The sequence below is a fragment of the Paralichthys olivaceus genome, chromosome 3 (genome assembly GCF_024713975.1).
Source record: "Paralichthys olivaceus isolate ysfri-2021 chromosome 3, ASM2471397v2, whole genome shotgun sequence".
Lineage (NCBI taxonomy): Eukaryota > Metazoa > Chordata > Actinopteri > Pleuronectiformes > Paralichthyidae > Paralichthys > Paralichthys olivaceus.
In genome coordinates this window covers 2145269-2166875 of record NC_091095.1, presented here as the reverse complement: position 1 = coordinate 2166875, position 21607 = coordinate 2145269, and the positions used below count along the sequence as shown (strand labels likewise).

The 21607-nt window shown below is 42.4% G+C and overlaps 2 protein-coding genes and 1 long non-coding RNA gene across 11 annotated transcripts in view; 2 read left to right on the top strand and 1 right to left on the bottom strand.

Annotated features, from left to right (window-relative positions):
• The first annotated feature begins 105 nt into the window (after positions 1-105).
• fxr1 (FMR1 autosomal homolog 1) lies at positions 106-10098 on the top strand. 6 transcript variants are annotated; one of them, XM_069520557.1, is made up of 19 exons: positions 107-153; positions 248-351; positions 2457-2509; positions 2619-2712; positions 2809-2880; positions 3016-3164; positions 3278-3371; positions 3514-3630; positions 3818-3988; positions 4166-4244; positions 4758-4867; positions 4986-5072; positions 5911-6157; positions 6314-6407; positions 6571-6674; positions 6820-7029; positions 7216-7293; positions 7860-7942; positions 8220-10098. In XM_069520557.1, the coding sequence occupies exons 1-19, from the start codon at positions 141-143 to the stop codon at positions 8418-8420; spliced, it is 2160 nt and encodes a 719-aa protein (XP_069376658.1). In that variant the 5' UTR covers positions 107-140; the 3' UTR covers positions 8421-10098. The 6 variants fall into 6 exon arrangements, with proteins under 6 accessions (XP_069376673.1, XP_069376658.1, XP_019959694.2 ...); XM_020104135.2 differs by having other exon boundaries at positions 108-153; positions 6565-6674; XM_069520549.1 differs by having other exon boundaries at positions 108-153; positions 4980-5072; positions 6565-6674.
• Positions 10099-10631: 533 nt separating this feature from the next.
• Positions 10632-12979, bottom strand: dnajc19 (DnaJ (Hsp40) homolog, subfamily C, member 19). Of its 4 annotated transcripts, none has more exons than XM_069520598.1 (6): positions 12774-12902; positions 12399-12450; positions 11674-11747; positions 11479-11558; positions 11085-11155; positions 10632-10838 (listed from the first exon to the last, which is right to left on the bottom strand). In XM_069520598.1, exons 1-6 carry the CDS (start codon positions 12774-12776, stop codon positions 10789-10791), a joined length of 330 nt encoding a protein of 109 aa, XP_069376699.1. In that variant the 5' UTR covers positions 12777-12902; the 3' UTR covers positions 10632-10788. The 4 variants fall into 4 exon arrangements, 3 of the variants coding, with proteins under 3 accessions (XP_069376699.1, XP_019959696.1, XP_019959697.1); XM_020104137.2 differs by having other exon boundaries at positions 10632-10818; XR_011240286.1 differs by having other exon boundaries at positions 10746-10917; positions 10982-11155.
• Positions 12980-13852: 873 nt separating this feature from the next.
• LOC138406942 (uncharacterized) overlaps positions 13853-21607 on the top strand; it is a 50356-nt gene continuing 42601 nt past the window's right edge. The window contains exon 1 of the long non-coding RNA XR_011240290.1: positions 13853-13973. This is a non-coding gene — a long non-coding RNA (uncharacterized lncRNA). The remainder of the gene's footprint in view (positions 13974-21607) is intronic.

Genomic DNA, 21607 nt, shown 5'->3' with positions numbered 1-21607 from the left:
CGAGGTGCAACAAGAAAACACATCAGAACACTAATGATAATCAAATGTCTGGGGGGTTTTCAGGGTCCTGTCCATGTTGGGGTCAGCTCCGCTCCGCCCCTGCTTTGAGGTTAGCTCCTCCATGAGCCTCATTGAGTCGGATGTGTGTCTCATGTAAGTAACGACATGTTATTTGACAGTGCTGGTTTTTGATTTCATCCTGGAACCAACACTGACACGTGTCACCTCTCACCTGCCCTGACTTCAGCCCCTGATGCTCCCAGCAGCACCTGTCGTCCCAACATCCTTTGCGTGTCCAATATGGAGGAACTGGCGGTGGAGGTCCGCGGCTCCAACGGGGCTTATTACAAGGTAAATACCGGCTCGGCCGCGCGCTGTCGCCGCGGACAGCCCGCCGCACGGTGCGGGACACCAGCCCGAGGGTCTCGGACTCCAGCGGCGTGTTCCGACCCGCTCCGGAACCCCGTCGTTAGCTTGTACCAGCATTGCTAGCCGGAGTTAGCTTGCTAAGCTAGCGTCGGTGAGCAGTTCTGGACCCAGAGACTTTTATCAAACACTCAGTGTGTGTGTCTGTGTCTGTCTGTGTGTGTTTGTGTGTGTGTCTGTGTGTGTGAACTAACACGACCTCGTGTTCGACGAACATGAAACTCGTGGAGGTTCGAGCTGTTGCTAACTGCGCCCGATGTTTTTGCGTTAGCTTCCTGGAGCTAAATAAAAGTTAGCCATCTTTGCTAGTTGACGTCAAGACGTGAAGCTACATGGGAGCCGAGCGATGGTTTATTCGGGTGTTCGGGTCGTGTAGCTGCCCGGGATTCGAACGTATAGCGGCTCTTTGACAGTGTGGGGATGTTTACGAAGCTTTGTTTGTGGCCATGACAGAGATTTCTTGTGAAAACACCTCGTCTGCGTCTATTATCTGACACCTCATCATGCCCGAGCTATTTTCTGTGTGTGTGTGTGTGTGTGTGTGTGTGTGTGTGTGTGTGTGTGAGCCAGCTGTTCCTTGTCAATCCTGACCGGCTGCCATGTCAGTGGAGGGGGTCACCGACACCACAGACTATTTCTAGACTTGCTGTGTAAAGTCTCTTCTCCTCTATCTCCTATCTCCCTCTCATCACCTTCGCCACCCTGATTCCTCCTTCCTTCCTTCCTTCCTTCCTTCCTCCTCTCCTCCTCTCAGTTCAGGCCTCGTGAGTCACTTGGTCCTGAGTTTTAAAGCTGTAGTTCAACTTCCACATTGTTCTCCTCTAGTTCCTCTGTTGGAATCTGTTTTCATTTAACACTCACCCGTCAGCATCAAACCCTCTGATACCTTTTTTCATGATTTGTGACGTTTTTGTGTAACTGATCTGTGGAATTCGATGTCTCACTCCCATATTTACGGCGACGTGCAGTAAGGAAGGAAGTGACAAGTGAATCTCAACCTTGTGATGACGTAAACCTTGAAAACAGGGTCACGGATCATAGTCTAACCAGTTCAAAGTCTCAGTCATTTTCTTAAATACCTCATCTCCTATTGTGTTTAACGTAGCATATAAACAAACCTAACTTGACTTAATGAGAAGGGAGAACATAACATCCAGTACAAATTGTGTTTTGACACCCGTGCAGCTTGTCAGTAGGACACAGGTGGGCTTTAGCTAAACTTAGAATATTAAAGACTTAACATAACATGATGTCTGGGCTCCAGACTTCGGAGGACATTGTTAAAATTGCTGTATTTCGTCGCATAAAGTGAATGGATAACGTGTAAAACACAGAAGAAAGGAATGTACTCGGCTTCCTTTGTGCCGCGTGCTTTGGCACTTAGCGTGCCCTTAAATTACAAATACTAGACACTTTTGGCATGTAACACATGGCTTATACCAGCATAGCACACCCAGAATACCCAAAGAAATTCCCCTGTGCCCCAGGGTGTGGAGTCATGCAGATTATTTTAGTTTATTTGCTCAGGCTTCCAGCTATCTGTAAATAAATATTCCACCTCTTTAGCAAATTAGATGGGAGTCGAATTTTGTTTGTTAGACTCAAAGCATTGATATATTTCATCTGAAACAACAATTACATGCACAGAACAAGTGGTTATTAGTGGTTTTTTGTAAGGAAACTAGAGATAAACTGGAAAGTGAATGTTTAAGTAAGTTTCCAAGCAAATATTCCAGTTGATCAACCATCAGAGGAGTTGCTGATTATTTTTCTGTCAACTGACTGATCGTCAAACTTCTAAAAGCCACATTATGATATAATATTTATATATAATCGGTAAAATAGAACAGTCGTGTTTCAGATTTTCACTCACCTTGAAGCTCTGCACCTCCCAGTAAATCATTTATGTCTTTCACAAGGTTTCTTCAGGAATCACAGTATTTTCCTCCGTGTTCCTCAGTTGAACTCTAATAAGTTGCTCTTCAGTTGTGTCAGATGTTCTCACAGCTTTGTGTCTGTCTGTCTTGCAGGGCCTTGTCAAAGATATCCACGATGATTCTCTCACCATTGCCTTTGAGAACAAGTGAGTCGTATTCCAGCTGAAGTCATTAATCATGTCAGGTTCAAGATATTTATGACAAATGAAGCGAGCACCGTGTTTTAACAAGGCTGGAAACTACTTTTATTTTCAGTTGGCAGCCAGAACGCCAGGTGCCCTTCAGTGATGTCAGGTTGCCCCCACCCACCGACGCCAAGAAGGAGATTGGAGAGGGCGAGGAGGTGGAGGTGAGGAGTTAACACATGTGGTCTTTCTCTTTATTTTGATTTTCCTTTCTCGTCTGTCTCCGTTGGTGGTCTTACTCTGTCTTCATCTCCTGGCAGATCCTCTCCAGAGCAAATGATCAGGAGCCCTGTGGTTGGTGGCTGGCCAAAGTGTGCATGATGAAGGGAGACGTGAGTGTTATTCATTGTTAACACTGTTATTAATTATTGTATTATTGTGATATAATCAATGTAGTAAAATTCATTTCACACACACTTGATGTCAGTAGATGTGGTTTTACACTCTGAACCGCTCTGTGCTTTCAGTTCTATGTGATTGAGTACGCAGCATTCGATGCCACCTACAACGAGATTGTGACCTTTGAGCGTGTGCGTCCCGTCAACACCAACAAGGCCATCACCAAGAACTCCTTTTACAAGTGCTCAGTCCCGGTTTCTCAGGACCTACAAGAAGCGTATGTACAACACGACAGGGGTGGTGGACAAAGCTTGTGTGTTTCATGATTCACATAGTATTTATACTTTTGATTGGACCTTTTAAAAGTATTTAATTGATCTTGTATCACAGGTGCCAGATAGAGAACGCCCATAAGGACTTCAAGAAAGCCGTGGGAGCCTGTCGCATCTCTTACTGCCCAGAGACCAGCCAACTAGTGATTGTGGTAACTGTTGTGCCTTAATCCTGTCGTCAGTATGTTTGTGCACTGGATGACTCTCCTGTGCATTTCTTCTTCGTCGTCATCAACAGAGAAGCAGCTCCATGTATGTCAATAATTCATTCTTTTATTTTGTGTGTGTGTCTAGTCCACCAATGAGACAACAGTGAAGCGTGTGTCTTTGCTGAGTGACATGCACCTGCGCAGTCTCAGGACCAAGCTGCTTCTGATGTCACGCAACCAGGAAGCTACAAAACACCTGGAGGTCAGTGAGTAACCATGGAAACCAGCTTAGTACCCAGTTGTCATATGATCATGTACCACGTTCATTTGTGTTCTATGTCAGTACAGCTAGTGTTGCTCGGAACAGTCCTGTGACATATTTCAAATGATTACAACGTGTTTTGACAACAAATCAAACTGTGACATGCATTTTCTCTTTTTTTGTTCAGAGCTCCAGGCAGCTGGTGTCGTCCTTCCAGGAGGAGTTCGTCGTGAGAATGGATCTGATGGGTCTGGCCATCGGCAGCCACGGCAGCAACATCCAGCAAGCTCGGAAAGTTCCGGGTGTCACTGCCATCGAACTGGATGAGGAGACTGGCACTTTCAGGATTTATGGGGAGGTAGGGTGGATGCCTGACGGAGTGGTGCTTGAAGCTTGGGAGGAAAGGAGTGAATGAACATTTGAACTTGTGTATGCACTGAAACAATCATACGTGGAATATAAATATGTCTCCTCCTGACTTTGCCCGTGTTTTAGTTGAATGTATAATGAATACCATTACTGTGTTTTCTTCTAGAATGCGGAGGCGGTGAAGAAGGCCAGGGGCTTCCTGGAGTTTCTGGAGGATTCTGTCCAGGTGCCAAGGAACTTCGTTGGTATGTGGACCTGCACATTTCCTGCTTGAGAATGGAAATCCAGAACATTTCTGTTGACCAGCAGCTGGAAATTAGACGCTCTGTGTGCTGTGCATTTTTATAGGTGTATGTCTCCAACTTTGAAAAAACCTTTTACTAAGTGTTTTTTATCCTGGGTCTGATCTTACTGAATATTATTTGATCATTTTAAAATGTTTCCATCTATTTATATTTGTATATTTCTGCCCTAATAATGTCTAATGTGTGATTTTCAAACTGCTTTTAATTGTTTCCCGTTTGACTTTGATTCTTAATTTTTATTTTGTTCAGCACATTATAACTGTGTTTTAGGTACTGTGCATATTAAGTTGATTTTTTTTCATCTGTAACTTTTTATTATTATTCAGATACCATGATTATTAACTCTATATTTACAAAAATTAGTTTCGTGCTTTCAGTTTGTTGGTCAATCTGCTCTTTTTTTAACTTACAACTGCATCTCATGCTCTCGTCCTTTTACGCTGTTGTCTCCAGGCAAAGTGATCGGTAAGAACGGCAAAGTCATCCAGGAGATTGTGGACAAGTCTGGTGTGGTGAGGGTGAGGATAGAAGGAGACAATGACAACAAGCAGCCCCGACAGGAAGTAAGTCTGCTACAGCAGCATGTTCACAAAAAACCACAGGTTTCATACTACTACACAAATGATGTTCACTCATTCCCATACTAACAGTGCGTTGTTTTTGTGTGTTTTGTCGACACAGGGAATGGTCCCCTTCACCTTTGTTGGTACTAAGGAGAGTATTGGCAATGTTCAGGTCTTGCTGGAGTACCACATCTCTTACCTCAATGTAAGTACAGTCTGCATGTGTGTTTGTGAAGCATGTTTATTTATATTGTTTTTACCAATTCTTTTTTTATTCGATGTCACAGCTTCGATTTTCTGCAACCCTCTCTAATGCTTACCAGTGTTTCATTCATCAAAAGCATGAATTGATGCATGTTGGAATAATCTACACACAAACAACCAAACTCACATTTATCTGGCTGTCAGCAGCACCGCCTCGTAACCCGTGCTTAAATCTTTAAAAAACATTTGACTTTGTGCTGTGCAGGAATATAACATTTAAAGATTTGTCAAATGTTTTGTTTGTGCGTCTCTGCTGATGAAGAAGAGATGAAAACCACAAACCTCACTCTAACTTGTATGAATAAAAAACAGCACCTCTGTTAAAATACACTAAATTCAACATTTATTGTTAATCACACTAAAAAAGAATCAATGATCGCCTTGTTGCTCTGTGGTGTGTATTTTTCTGTGTGTATATATGTTGCTCTGTTTATGCATGTGCATGGTCTGTGCCACGTCAGTGTGTTTGTTTGCACTTGTGTGTAGGACATAGTGGAGCTTCTTACCGAGGGCCAGCGACTCGAGGAAGAGCTGAGGCTGAATCTGGATTTTACACAGGGAACCAGCCTAGCAAGATTCAGAATAAGCAACAGCATGCACACTGGATGTGATATAGATGTGTGTATGACTGCATGTGTATCCAGTGATAACCCTTTCTAAGAGATCTGATTATCTGAAAGTGATAAATTATTATAATCTTATTATAGTCTTCTGTCTCTTTTTTCCCCCCGTCTCTTTCACTTTATTTGAATCTTTTCACTCATTTCTTTTTCCCCCAGGAGGTTGAGCAGCTTCGTCTGGAGAGGATGCAGATTGACGAGCAGTTGCGTCAGATCACCCAGGGTTACCGACCCACTGACAGGGAGAGAGGAGAGAGGGGGGACAGAGGAGAGAGGGGGGACAGAGGAGAGAGAGGGGACAGAGGAGAGGGCAGCTCCAATGCCTCCTCGTCCTCCTTACATGCCGGACGCTCCTACAACAGTCGTGGCCGTGGACGCAGAGGCCACAGCTACAGCACTGGATATGGTAGGCCCCTTTAAAATCAGCTTATATGCGTCCAGGTACTGTTTTAAAATAGTCTGTGCACAAATTATATATATTTTAATAAAAACAAAGTCCTCCAGTATGTCTGCATCTGTCCTAACATCTCTTTTGTGGCGATCTCTCTGTCTCCTCGTTCAGGTACCAACTCAGAGCAGTCCAACGCCTCTGAGACCGATTCAGAGCGCAAGGAGGAACTCAGTGACTGGTCCCTGGCTGGGGAGGACCAGGACAGGTGAATGTTTTCAAACCATTGAACCCAAAGATGCACAAACATGTTCATGTCCAATTAAAGGAAGTTTTGTCAGCCTGACAATCTTGTGTTATGAAGCTGTTGATTATGTGGCAGTGATTAGTGTGAGATGTTGATTGGCTAACTAACTGACTTCCAGGGACAGGGAGAGAGGTCAGCGGCCACAGAGAGATGGTCGTCGGAGGCCGGGACCCGGCAGAGGCCGTGGAGGAAGAGGAAGAGGAGGAAGAGGATACAGCAACAGTTATGGTAAAATATACCATCATACACTTTTCACACCAAACGTAGTGCACACGGATCTGTTGCCACAGGAAGGCTGAGTAAACAATACGAAGCACTGAGTAACCAACACTTTTACGTTAACTTGTTTGTGATGTTCCCTGTGACTCTGCAGCAGGACCCCAGGGCCACGAGGATAACAATGCCTACGGAGTCCTGGAGACAAACACTGAGACCGACCACACAGCCGATACCGATGCCAGCGAGTCAAACTTGCCCACAAACCGCCGCAGAAGGTCTCGGCGACGCAGAACCGACGAGGACGCCACACTGATGGACGGCATGAGCGAGTCGGACAACGCCTCAATGAGTGAAAATGGAATAGGTATGGAAGTCACGTGATCTATAATAGTAATAAACGTGATTTGTCCTAGTTGTCTAAATGTTTATTCTTGGATCTGACTGTTGCTGTCAGAGTTTCAGTTAAAGTGTGGAATCAGTCAGTGCAGTGTAATGTAAAGTTTTAAGCCCCAATTCAAATCGCTGTCTTTGTGATGACAACAACCCGTAGATGACCCGGAAGCTAAATCTCAGCGTCGCAACCGTAGTCGACGTCGCCGCATCCGCCTGCCTGAGGAGAGGCAGCCAGGTAACCATGACGACTTCCAGTGTGCTCACCCCTGGTCCTTGCTCTGAATGGCTTCTTGAAAAAGTTGTACCCCAGGTCTCGTGTTTGTTTGTGTGTCTCCAACTTACTAAACTAAAACTTCTTCTGTAACAGCATTTCCTCCTAAATTTAGCATCGGAGAGTAAACATGCATCTCCCGTGTGTTATTTTGGCCTCATTCACTAATAACTCGGCCACAACTTGTTTTTGTGTCGTCATTTACGCAAACATCAGCCGTGACTGTTTTTATAATGTTCGCTCCTCACAGACTTTTGCTCTGTGTCGCTCAACTTGTGTAACTTTCTGAAAACTGACAACCATGCCTGCTTCTTCTCACGGTGATCGCACAGGTGTTAATATTCCCTCACCTTGCACTGCCGCCATTGTTTGTGTTCAGCTTCTCTACAGGGAGAGCGAGATGTGCCGTCGTCCTCATCGTGAGGAAGTTCCAAACATGGGGCAGATTTGTTTAGAGCTGAGCAGCCGACGCAGCATCTCGGCCTCTGTCTTATTTGACCGTTGATTTTCTTTCCTCTCGTCTTGTTTAGTGACTGTGGCTGACTACATATCCAGGGCTGAGTCTCAGAGCAGACAGACGACGTCCAGCGACCCCAAGAAAAACAAGGATGTGGTTAGTACTCGAACCAAAGTGATAAAATGATTGTTGGTAGACCCCAGTTAACCTTTATTAGAAGAAAATGACGTCATACAAAGACATATAAATACAATTATTGGACTATAGACACGACCTAAAGCTTATATAGAACAACACATAATTCATGATCATGTCATCATTACAATATTAAATATTTAGCATTGCCAGGTTGGGGTTTACACAGCGTGTGCGTGGCCCCTCTGATTCTTTTGCCTGAAAACATTCACGACTTGTCTGTGCCGCGTCTCTCCAGGCTCAGGTGGAAACCATCGCTGAGCACAGCCCCCCGTCTCCCCCGGCAACCACCAATGGCTCCAACGACAGCAACGCCGCTGCTGTCGGCGAGGGCGGCGGCGGCAGCAGCAGCAAAGCTCCCAGGTCTCCCAGTGAGAGGCCTGCCAAAGTGTCCTACGAGGACTCAAACCCACAGCCCGTTGTTAACGGACTCTCCTAGTCAGACAGCATCAAAGGAAATGGTTTCAAATATTTGAACATGTTTGGCTGCGCTGAATTTAATCTCACTGTCTCTCGGAGCAGCCCTCGTCTAAATACAAAAAGCACTGTTCTTTTTTTTTTTTTTTTACGTTACGAATATTTGAAACCTGTTTCACTGTGCAAGTTTTAGAGGTCTAACCCTAAACCCCATTTTACATGTGTTCTGTTCCAACTATCCACTTTACTACATTTTTTTTACAATAGTTCTTCCTGTATGAGCTTGCCAAAGATAGTCAAACACACTCAGACGTACATACATCTCTATTCAACTGTACCTCTCGGTCCACTCTTCATTGAGAGCTCAGGGGGAGGTCGGACTGAATGCAGTATTTGTAAAAAAAAAAAACGCAGACAGGGATTCCATTCGAACCCATTACTGTGGTATGACTTGAGCAGTTGTGTTTTTATCGGTATAAACAACATCATAGCAGGGTTTTAGAATAAGATATATATATGCCTTTTAACAGGCAGATGCAGAGAGAAGCTTCCACACCCTTCTTCAGGATGTTTTGATGAAAAGTTGTTTGTGACTCCGGCGTTCTGCGTGAGCAGCGCCGCGGTGCACACTCGTTTGTCAGAAACCCCAAGTATGTCTGACATACATGTGATCAGCTGTTGTGCCTTGAGAGTAGATTCAACATGTCGTTGCCTGGCTCTGCACACCATCTGAGATCCGCTCGCTCATTTCCGTGTCACTCGGTCGCCTCCACCTGTTCCCAGCGGAACCAGAGCAGCTGTCTCCTTTGTGCTTCATGTACTGGCACTGTCGGCAGGTGCAGGCCAACACTGAGACCCTGATAGGATTTCAGAGGCATATCTTTTTTAATTCAGATGTGTCTATTCTTAATGTTTGTGGGGCAAATGAGTCCAGTTATCTGAGTTTGACATTAGCTGCTTTGTTTTTCAATATGCAACCACTTTGGTCATAGAAGAGATGTTACTACAGAGTGTCTGGAAAAGAGAAACAATGGAGGAGTTGTTTTCTTTGCACTGAAACTTAACCTTTTTCTTTGTTTAAAAAAAAGTTGATTGTAGTCGAGTCTGGAAAGTCACCTGTTACTGTTTCGTGCTGGACAGAGATGTAGCCTCGGTGCTTGGTTTCCTGGAAACATCTCATTGTTTAACATCTGCGTTTTCATCAAATATGAAATTATACTGTTTGAGATGAACAGATTCAAAGCACATTGTTTTATCCTTTGAGATTTCCCCTCTTCCATGCCCACTGAAACAGAAGTCCTGTTGCAGCAGCGAGAACCAGACGAGCCTGGTGTTGAGATGTTTCTGGAAAACCAAGCCAATGTGACGACGAAGTCATTTTCAGGATTCTTCCACAGACCAACTGGTTGGAAACTTGTAATGACTGTTCTATTTAGGAAGGAGATTTATTTGGTTTATTTATTTAAAAAGTGTACAGTATTTAAAAAAAACAAAAGAAAAAAAATAAGAGAAGCTCTTCTTTTTCTTGACACAACATGTTGCAGAGGGGTTATTTTGGAGACACAAGACAATTTGGACTACTGAGGGTTGTGACATCCAGTATGTTTTTTTTTTAAGGATCATTCTGGTTGGTTGATGTGCAATATGTTTTGTATGCAGGTAGTTCTTAAATAAACTTGATCTTCTGTATAGATCTAAAACCCGACTGTGCTCTGTTGCTGCCACATCACTTCACAGGAGCATTTTCACCCATCAAATTATTACAATCATGAAGATACGAATTCAAAAATGTCAAGTTTAGAAGTACGTTCACAACAAGTCTGTTTTGAAAATGAAGGTGAGCATTTTTCTGGTTGTGAGCCGCTGGACTTCTCCACGTGTTGCGGCTCAAGCCCTCTGCTACGTGTCTTCCTGTCGTTCTCACCCATTCACACTTAAATCTGTCATTTCAATTAAAGCAATAAATGTCCTAAAATAATAATATATGTCTCTATGTAGTTGTAAAGAGTTTCTGTTCACTTTAACTGTTCCTTCCATCCATACTGGTCACAAGAGAAATCTCCCAAAGCTCAAATGACAGTATGAGTGGGTATGATCCTTTAGTGCAGTGTTTGTAGTGTGCAAAAAATATTTGTATGTACGTTGACGTGACAAAAAACTACGAGCTTCAGTTAATTCAATAAAGAATTCACAAAATACAAATATAATGAGGGGGGGGGGGGGGACTCTCATAACAATTTATACAGTGTGATTTTATTTGAGAACAATCAGTTAGAAAAGTGGTGATCACTCAGTTCAAGATCAACAATAGTGTGAAATCACATTAATGTCTGATCAGCATTTTCATCTCTATTTCTTCATCTGTCCATCCATCAGATCCTTCGCTTCATTTATCTTTGCTGCGAGGTACGGAGATCCACCTGCGACACACGGGAGAAAACTGCATTCATCAGTCTTTGCAGTAAAGTGTTTATACGTTCTTATTAGAACGAACTGTAAAACCTTTCAGTGACGGCAGCCTCCACATTTACTGTTGGCCACGAAATCATTTCCTCCGTAACAAATCATTGTTGAGAGTGAAACTTGTACCAAAGCAGACGAGGGCAGCCTGCTACAGATTATATGAGTTCTTTTTAAAATAACAGCTGATGCCAGATCAGTCAGAACTTTTAAAGCTTCTTCTCACCTCTATCTGGATGGTTCAGGATCATCAATTTTCTGTGGGCTTCTCTGATCTTATTTTTATTGGCTGTGGGACTGGAAATCAAAGACACATCATCAATTATTATTGTGATAATCTGTGCAGTGAGATGCTGCACAAAGTTTGTCTGATGCACATTTTAAAACTAGAGTTGAGAAAGTATGAGAATAAGCAGAATAAGAAGTTAATAAAAGCAATTTAAGGTCGCCCAAAAACCAGAGGAATCGTGGGTCTTCAGTTTAAACTTTAATATGTAGAATAACTCAGTCGTAAACTGTTTCACAGCTCCGGGGCGGCTACATCAAAAACACGACGGAGTTAACTTCAACTGTGGGAGCAGCAGTGTTTGTGTGTGACGTGGGAAAGAGTGAACACGTACCTGACACCTAAAACCAGGGCAGCTTCTCTCTTGTTCATCTTTGGTTCAAACCCACCTCTGTAGAACCCTCCTCCAAAAGCCTGCGACAACATATTCCGTAAACATCTCACCACTGGATCCAAACACTTGTGATAAACTCATTCACACATACACTAGTACTCACAGGTACTGTGTGTGTACCTGGTTCCTACTCACCGTCGTGGGGAAGCTCTGAAGAGCCTGTTTCATCTGAGGCTCCATCTGCTTCATGGCCTGAATGGCATAACGACCTGCGAGACAAACAGGAGAGAGAGGTGGATAACTACAGTACCGCACTCATATTCACATATGAATATGAGTGCGGTACTGATACAGCAGACCTGCAACGATCTGACCTCCACGAAGGTCAAAGTGTTCAGATTCTATTCGGCCCAGCGAGGAGGTTTCATGCTGCTGTTGAACTCTGTTGTTCTATTTTAACTTGTGTTGTTGTCATTTAGTCTGAATTTGATGAGAGGTGAAAAGTCTCTGTGAACCACTGAAGACTCCGTGATGTGGAGGACACAGAAACATCTGTACAGATGAACACCCGGTGCCAGATGTGTCTTCTTTCTATGAGTTCACTGAGAGTTTGTTCTTCTTAAACCCAGTTTTATAGACTTTTTAAAAAAACTTGTTCATTGATTGTTATCGTCAGATTCCTGTTACATATTAAGTGTTCAAGTTGTCACGTGACACAGCTCTATATTTAACCATTTCATCTGAACACCACCTGAACGTGTCTGTCTGTCACATCACATCCTGCGAACTCTTATTTCTCTTATATTTACTTTTCTCGCTGTCAAAGCACTTTGTAAACTCTGTGTTTTTTTTTAAAGAGCGCTGTAGAAACGAACGAACGCGTTTTAATTATACGACATATAAATAAATAAGGAAGTCACCTGCGAACCCGGCGGCTGCCAGAGCCAGTCCCACTGCCGCCAAGGAGCTGGCCTGCAGAGAGACAGAGAGCAGACATGAGGGTTCACACAGAGCTGCAGATGTAAACACACGCGTCACACGGAGTCTCGCTCCAGCTGCTCGCCGCACTGACGCCGGTGACAGTCAGGAGGCAAAGCTGTGCACCGAGCGTGAGGCGGTCGATCACACGATCACCGGGCTCGCGTCGCGTCAAGGCTGCACGAGAGCGCACACGAGTGAAGCTAACGTTAGCCTAGCCGTGTGGAACGGACGCCGTCTCGCGTCCCGGTGGATTCGTGAGTCTGGAGCCGTTTACGGAAGATGTCTGCGTCCACAGAGCCGCAGGTCAGACCCACCATGGCTGTGTGTTCAGGTCCGTGTCCGCTGGAGATCAGGATCCTAAAGTTTGACCTCTCATCCTCATGCCGCCCTGCTCCTCTGTTTATGCCGGAAACGGAAGGGGGACTGTCGTAAAAGCAGCAGAGTTGCCAGATTTGACTGAATTGTTAAAACAGAAGCTGCTCAGAGTCAATAATAATTATTTATCCTCAGTGAAATCCATGTAAACGTTTCCTAACATGTAGGATTAAAGTCCTGCATTAAAAACCGTGCAATGTTATGATGATCTTGTGCAACAGCTAAAACTGTGGGTTTTTAATTCGTGCACCTGAGTAAGATGAGATGAGATGATATTGAATACAATCATATTAAATAAATTAGGCAATCAAATGAATTAAAAATAAAACTTAAGTAAAGATACAGAGAATGTGTACACAGTATACACCTTTGATTACAGACAGAAATATAATTTGTAAAGTAGTTGACTTGGGTAAAGTGCAGTGGTATAGGTTGCACGGTGATGTGTGCTGTGCATTGTGTACAAGGAGATATTGAAATAAACATATGCACATTCATGCATATGTTTATAAATGTAATGCGTTTTATATATATATAAATATATAAATGGGTATAATTTGTAGTACCATATATTGTAACTATAATGATATATGTATCTGCAGAAACAGGTTCACAATTGTGTTCTATTGATATGAATATTAAAATATAAATATGTACCTATATAAATAGGTGAATTGAACAATAAGAGGCATAAATATATAACAACATAATTCATACAGATTAAATCACAAGTAATGTGCAAGTCTACATTAATGTACAATAAATAGAGCAAACCATTATCAGTTGTTTTTGAAACACCTGCACACATCTGTCCATCCCACCTCTCACATGATGTTACTGTACAGATCAAACTAACGTCTCCACACAAATCTTCATAAACAGTCTTTGGTTTAAAACTCGTGGAAGTAGCCTGAGTTTTGCACCAGGGTTGCCAGGTTGGGCGGAAAACTGCTCCCGAGAGTCTGGCCCCTCCCTTTCCGGGAGTCAGACCAGCGGCGGGCTGCTGTGGGCGGAGCCCGGATTCCAACACCGTTTCCCGCCTCCAGGGATATTTGAGCCCCGCCCTCCCTCCTCACCTGTTTGCTGGTTCTCAGGTGAACTCTAATCCAAGATGGACGTCCACACAGAGCTGTGAGAGGGTAGGTTCAGTTTGACCTTACAATGATCGTCTAAAAACTTAATTTGACACCTTTAAAAATAATAAGCTAACCGTCTCGTGTTAGCTAACTGTCTCGTGTTAGCAAACTGTCTCGTCTTAGCAAACTGTCTTGTGTTAGCTAACTTTCTAATTTTAGCAAACTGTCTCATTTGAGCAAACTGTCTCATGTTAGCAAACTGTCTCGTGTTAGCAAACCGTCTCGTGTTAGCAAACTGTCTCATGGTAGCAAACCGTCTCGTGTTAGCTAACTGTCTTGTGTTAGCTGACTTTCTAATTTTAGCAAACTGTCTCATTTGAGCAAACTGTCTCATGTTAGCAAACCGTCTGGTGTTAGCAAACTGTCTCATGGTAGCAAACTGTCTCGTGTTAGCAAACCGTCTCGTGTTAGCTAACTGTCTCATTTGAGCAAACTGTCTCATTTGAGCAAACTGTCGAATTTTAGCAAACTGTCTCGTGTTAGCAAACTGTCTCGTGTTAGCAAACCGTCTGGTGTTAGCAAACTGTCTCATGGTAGCAAACTGTCTCGTGTTAGCAAACCGTCTCGTGTTAGCAAACCGTCTCGTGTTAGCTAACTGTCTCATTTGAGCAAACTGTCGAATTTTAGCAAACTGTCTCGTGTTAGCAAACTGTCTCGTGTTAGCAAACTGTCTCGGGTTAGCAAACTGTCTCGTGGTAGCAAACTGTCTCGGGTTAGCAAACTGTCTCGAGTTAGCAAACTGTCTCGTGGTAGCAAACTGTCTCGGGTTAGCAAACTGTCTCGTGGTAGCAAACTGTCTCGTGTTAGCCAACTGTCTCGTGGTAGCAACTCTCTCGTGTTAGCAAACTGTCTCGTGTTAGCTAACTGTCTCATTTGAGCAAACTGGCTAATTTTAGCAAACTGTCTCGTGTTAGCTAACTGTCTCATTTTAGCAAACTGTCTCATGTTAAGTAACTGTCTCGTGTTAGCCAACTCTCTCGTGTTAGCCAACTGTCTCATGTTAAGTAACTGTCTCGTGTTAGCCAACTCTCTTGTGTTAGCAAACTGTCTCGTGTTAGCCAACTCTCTTGTGTTAGCAAACTGTCTCGTGTTAGCCAACTGTCTCAGGGTGTATGAATAATTCAGCCAGTTAAGCTCAGTATTTATCTGATTCACCAGACATCTTTGGACATGTAAGTCACTTGAAGTGAGTCTGAGGCAGTGGAGTGGTCACTTCCTGCCATAACTTAAAAACAGGATGACTTTATTACAGAGATGAGAGTTTGGGTGAACAAACCCTGATGTGTTTTACTATAGTTACAGTAATACTTGTGAGTGTTGTTTACAAGTGTTCCACTTACAGATGTGGGAAAAGGAAAACACAATCCCACATCTTGTATTCACAGTTTGATGCTCATTAAATTACAAGCCGTTGAGTGTGAATCGACATCCTTGAGTTTTCTGGTAAACACAACATCATTACCTGTCTTTTCTTTTTGTGATGATTAATCTGTGTCATAAACATTTAGCCACAAATGCTCCAACAATGGTTAAAAGCTGATTTGAACTATTTACCAGAGCTCAAGGTGAAAAATTGTCATTTGAAAAACCTGAATTTTTCTTTTGAATAACTTAAAAGTTGACTTCTTCGCACAGATGATAATCCAAGCTGCTCTTATAGCCGGCACAACACACAAGTGGTGTTAAAGTGTAAGGATACAAAGTGGTGTGCCACACCTCTGTTAAAACACTAGTATGCTGAAGTGACCCCTCGCTCTCAGACAGATGAACCAGAGGCTGCTGCCACTGTATCATGCATCTGGGAACCCCGGCTCAGGTGATGCTTGGTTACAGGACGGACGATGCCGTGAACATCTGCAGGCTTTCTGTAAGGAGCGATTCAAACCCTGCTGCGTTTCTCCTACCATTGGACCGCAACAGAACACCAGCTAACACAATGGGACAGCGAAGGGCCTAATTATTGCCCCTATCATTTGCATAATTACAATGTTTTTCTGAAGCAGGGGCAGTATAGAAATTGTAAATTGTAGTGGACCCGCTGTCTCTCCTTGGTGGAAGTCACATTTAAATGGAGAGAGCCTGTTCTGCTAGCCAGGCAGCTAGGCAGCCAGGCTCAGGCGAGAGGTCCCAATCAGCCAGCCTCACAGACTGCTCATTCAATAGGATTTAAAAAGCCAACTGTGTGGAGAAATGAGAGTTTTTTCACTCCCTAAATCATATGGAATTACAGTGCTGGTTGCATATGGGGGGAGCCAGTGGCAAGCACAAAAGCCCACAGGAAGCAGCTATTTCTGTGTGTTTTATTAACCCAACCAAGCAATTTAATTCTTTTGTTCGGGGGAGTTCTACTTCATTGATTAACAAAAGCGGGGATATAATTTTTTCAGCCCCCTTTGAAAAGCCTGAAATGTCAAGCCTTTTAAAGGAGATTATTCTGCCTGTGTGCGATGAATAGAGCCCAGAGTAACCTTTTGTCTACAATTAAATATTCCAGCATAAATATAAAAGAAAATCAGAGATGGGGAAGATTGAGTCAGGAGAGATTGGAGAGGTAGATCCTCTGCCCGATAGTGGCAACAGCCTGGCTCTAATTAGATATGCCAGGCGGGCTGTGAGCAGTCACTCTCCACAGCACGCCGAGAGAGGAGGCAGCCTGAGAGAGGAGGACAGAGGAAACCTATCTGCTCATCTGTCTGTCCAGCACCTTCCTCTGGGCATCCACAAGGTATTTCAGGAGACTTGGTTTTGTTTGTTTTTTCCCGCCGTTATTTGTTTTCCCGACGTCTTTGTCGCAGGAGAGGGAGACTCTAAAAGGCAATGCCTTATGGGAACTGCATAAACAGAGAGGGCTGAATAAAATATTAAAAAGTTGTGGGATTGTTTATGATTCTGAGGCATGATTAGGAATGACAATAAGATACTTGAGGGACAGAGGGTGTTTTTTTTTTTTTTACTCGCAGAGGAGGAAGACTGAGAGAATGCGTGCTGAGATGAAGAGGCTTGATATTAACTTTTGATCCATCTTTAAATTGTGCAGCGAGGATGCTACAATGCCTGTGGAGCAATGTGACCTGCATGTTTTGATAGATTAATTAGCTTTGCAAGGTTGTTTTCATCCCTCATGGAAACATTTACCAGAAGAGAAAAGTTTTGTCATTAGTTGATTACAAGTTTTTGAGAATCCCTTGCTGAGGAGAGGGTTGTTGTTTTCAGTTTGGTGAAGCTGTCATCTTCAGGTTTTGCACAAATTATTAAACGCTTTCAATTTACTTCCCCTTTAATTTAAAGTAAAGATACAAATAACAGTCCTGCTGACTGAATTTTATCTGAACTGAGAACTACTCTCCTGGAGTCAGGTTTTGATGTTCGGTGCTGTGATCTCTCGTCAGTGGATTATTTTCCTGACCAATCATTTTCAGGAATGACTTCATGAGAACCACTCATGTCTGCCAATAGCTGTGGAGCTCCTGTGTCTTTTTGACATCATACGTTCACATGGTCAAACATATGTGACTTTTAATGTTTTATTTTAGACTATGTCCAGAGGATTATTACATTTTTCTTTAATAAGACTTAAATGACAAACAAACTGGTCACATTTCCTTTTTCTGTTTTATTTTAGTACGTTTAATGTCACAATCCACCATGTCTAATCCAATCTCGATGTATTTCTTGGTCTTTATTTGAAAGCATATGCTTAAAGTACGTCATAAGTATTTTTGTGTGAGATACGTCACGTATGGATCCAGCAATCAATATGATTTTAAACAATAGTTATGTCAAAAAGGTGAACACCTGCAGACTCTTCTCTGACAAAGGATGCAACAGGCTCTTCAATCAAGTTAAATACTTCTGTTACTTAGACTGCCAGGTTCTCACTACTTGTCTTGAAATCTGGATCAATGATAATTCCTTCCAAAGATGAGTGTTGTGAACATATACAAGAAACAATGAATGTATATATTGGTAAAGATGGAAATGTAATCCTGATATCATGACAGGAATGAAAGTTATTTTCAGGGACATATGAATTGTTTGTTGTTTAAAGAATAGAATCAGGATGTGTTGTATTTCATCTACAATCAGACAATCGAGTGGTTGCAAAGTATCCTACAGCTTTTCCTCCATTTTTAAATTTGTTTTTAAAACCCTGTTCCCCCACCATGGAAGGATCTCACACACATTTATTCACAGAAATGTTTTCAGTACAACAATTTAAAAGGGAACAAACTCAGCAGAGTGCCACTGCTTTGTATCAATATCTTTTATCTTCTTGCAAGTATAGTTAATTACTGAGCACATGGAAAACCACAGACACATAGAGTTTTGTGATCATTACAGAGCACACTACAATCCTAACAAGATGCCCACACTATTGAGACTCGCTGCCACTTTAGTTTTAATTTCAAGTATACAACTGATCCTCTTTGATAGAACAGCAGGTTCAAAACTTGTTCTTCGTGTCCTGCTGTTATGTCCCCTCAAAAGGATTTCAGTGATATGTTTGAGCCTATTAGAGAAAGTCAGGGAATACATTCTTAATTTAACTTTTCATCTTTTCAACATCTTGAATTAACTCTAACTTTGTCAATCCCAAACCCTCCGACCGTCCACTGTCTGTCTGTCAGCTGTTGTATTAACTGTTTAACCTAAACCCAAGTTCAAACTCCAAGCTATACCTCATTTGAACCTCATTCCAAACCTGTGCTCCATCTTCATTCTTATCTGAACCCTAAACCAAAGTGCTAATCCCAAACTAAGCCCTTCAAGAGGTGGAAAGCACCAAAATATAAGTGTTGGTCCTCAAAAGTATAGAACCACAACAGAGCGGCGTGCATACCAACCATTACACACACACACACACACACACACACACACACACACACACACACATAAATCTAATGTCACCTCTATTCCAGCAGCCTGTTTTGTCCCTGAGGGCTTTATCAGAGCTTTGGGGGGGCTGATTGGAGGAGACTGCTGTAATGACTGCAGGTCGTGAGGTCACAACCCTGTTATGATAACTAAACTCAGAGGTCAAAAGGCTAAACGGCAGCATGCAGCAACTGCTGATGATGCCCGATAACGACAGCAGTTATTTTAGCTGTTTAAATAAAAATTATTCATACCTGGAATTAGCTTTTTGCTCAGTTTCCATGCCAAAGACCAGCTGACCAGTCCCAGTGCGGTAACGACTGTTGTGTGATTGTTTACCCTGATATCTCCCATTAATCACACAAACCTTAAATTTACACTTGTGGTTCTCATACGAATTTTTTTTAACAATAAATATGTGTAGATGGTGCGAAGTATAAGCAACTAATCATATCACGTGTCTAAAAGGATTGATATTTCTTTGTGTGTTGGTGTTAGTTTGAAGTCAGAATTTGATTCCACTCTGGTCACTTTGGCGGTTGTCTGATGTTGAATTGTGTCTTGTGTATTTTTAATTTAACTTAACCGCACATTTATATCAAGGAAACTAGGTTTAATAACACAGACACTTTTCTGAATATGGTGCAGTACTGTCTCCAGAATTATCCTCTGAACTGTTACCCTAACCGCTTTATAAAAAAAAAAGGGCATAACACAAACACCATGCAGTAATGTTGTATTCATTTTACTAAGTGTAGCTTAAAAACTACAAATACAGAAATAACGTTTGATTTGTGGGTTCTTGTGCATGTTCTCCTGAATGTAAGTGAGGTTAGACAATGACAGGAAGAAGCATCAGTGTCTTATTTAAATACTCATGGGCTCTGTCCCTTGTAAAATTATGTAACAAGACTTTTATTAGATGTGGTGAGCACCCTGAAAATACAGAATGAATATTTCTGTTAGACATCTCCTCTGACTGATATGCAAGCAGTCAAACATCCAGACAGACAGACGGGCGGACAGGGTGGTGGTCAGACATGTATAAATCTGCCATAATGCTGATTTTCTACTTTTCCCAAAGAGGACTGCTTGCTTGGCAGAAAGGAAACAAGAATTATTCAATCAAACAGCTCTCCTTCCATATACAGATTTTACTCCAGCCGCATAAAGCTGGCTGCATAATCCTTTTATCAACCCCTCCGATGGAATACTCTTATTGGAAATACCCAGAGAGAGAAATAATATTAAGGTCATTTCTATCTCTAGTTTATTTTCTCCTTTAAAAAAAAAAAAAAAAATCTCCCCTGCTTTCCGTTTTTATCTTGAGACAATAATTACTTCAGCTTCCTGGATGGAGTTCAACTGCTGATTATGGATGTTCTCTGACCACTGAGGGAATCTCTGCCCTCATCGGTAATAACAGTATGAAATTGTCCTCATTTACAAAAGAAAACCGCAGCATCTCTTAGAAAGTGTGTTTCCCACTCGACTGTAGTGAGCCTCAGTCAGACAGGTTGGCAGGAAAATGTAATGTGGGTCAGCTGGTGATGATGGCTGCTCGTACTAATATATCTAAAAGTGCTAGATATGGAAGCTGAGGGAGCTGCTGTTCTGTCCTGTCAGCGTTTTACAGCTTTATATCTGGTGTGTGTGTGTGTGTGTGTGTGTGTGTGTGTGTGTGTGTGTGTGTGTGTGTGTGTGTGTGTGTGTGTGTGTGTGTGTGTGTGTGTGTGTGTGTGTGTGTGTGTGTGTGTGTGTGTGTGAGAGAGAGTGTGTGTGTGTGTGTGTGTGTGTGTGTGTGTGTGTGTGTGTGTGTGTGTGTGTGTGTGTGTGTGTGTGTGTGTGTGTGTGTGTGTGTGTGTGTGTGTGTGTGTGTGTGTGTGTGTGTTGGTTGTATCGTTCAACCCTTGACTTGTCAGGTACTGAAATAATTTTCAGGACTAGAATGTATTTGTTTGTCTTTTTTATTAAACAAGCTATTTTTATTTAGTGTTGTCCAATGGTCTAAAATTCAACATCTGCAATGCATAAACCTTCAGCTTCAATGGGAACATAAACTCTTATTTTGAAAGAAATAAATAGTTGTACTAATATTAAATGTTGACTATGCTTTTCTGTTTTATTGATTAAAAATCCACATCGCTAACTGTACATTTTTTCACTTTAAAGTTTAAAAATAAAGCGGAACATGTCATCAGGGATAGTCACAGGGGTACGCTTTTAATACCTCAAAGTATTATTCTTAAAGGAACTTAAGAACAGTGATGTCAGGCTCAGCAATTGATGCCTTCAGGTGACAAGTTTGATTATTTTACATGAGCCCTCTTACAGTAAGTGACTCTAAAGGACGATCGTGAAAACAATTCTCCGAGCACATAATGAAAGGGTAGAATATCACCCGCAGTGACACAATCTGGTAAAACTGTGACCACTTGAACCTCTCTCACCTTTTGTGGGCCATGTTTTTTGCTGGCTGTGTGGTGTGCCATGTGGTTAGTTGGTTGGTCGGTCGGTCGGTCCACCACTTATAATAAAATATATCCAGATGATTCTGTTATTCTATTAAACCGGTTGGTGACCTTCATTGCTGAACTAACAGAGTAGTTTGTGGACCCAGCACCGTGAAGAGGGGTAGAAAGGTTCTTTGTTGAACTGTAGCTTGTGGCTCATCATGATGTATCAGGATATGTTGCAAGGTACGAAGCAGTGCAGCTTTCTATGGGTACTTCAGCTACTTCCTTCAGACTCCAGACTAGGTT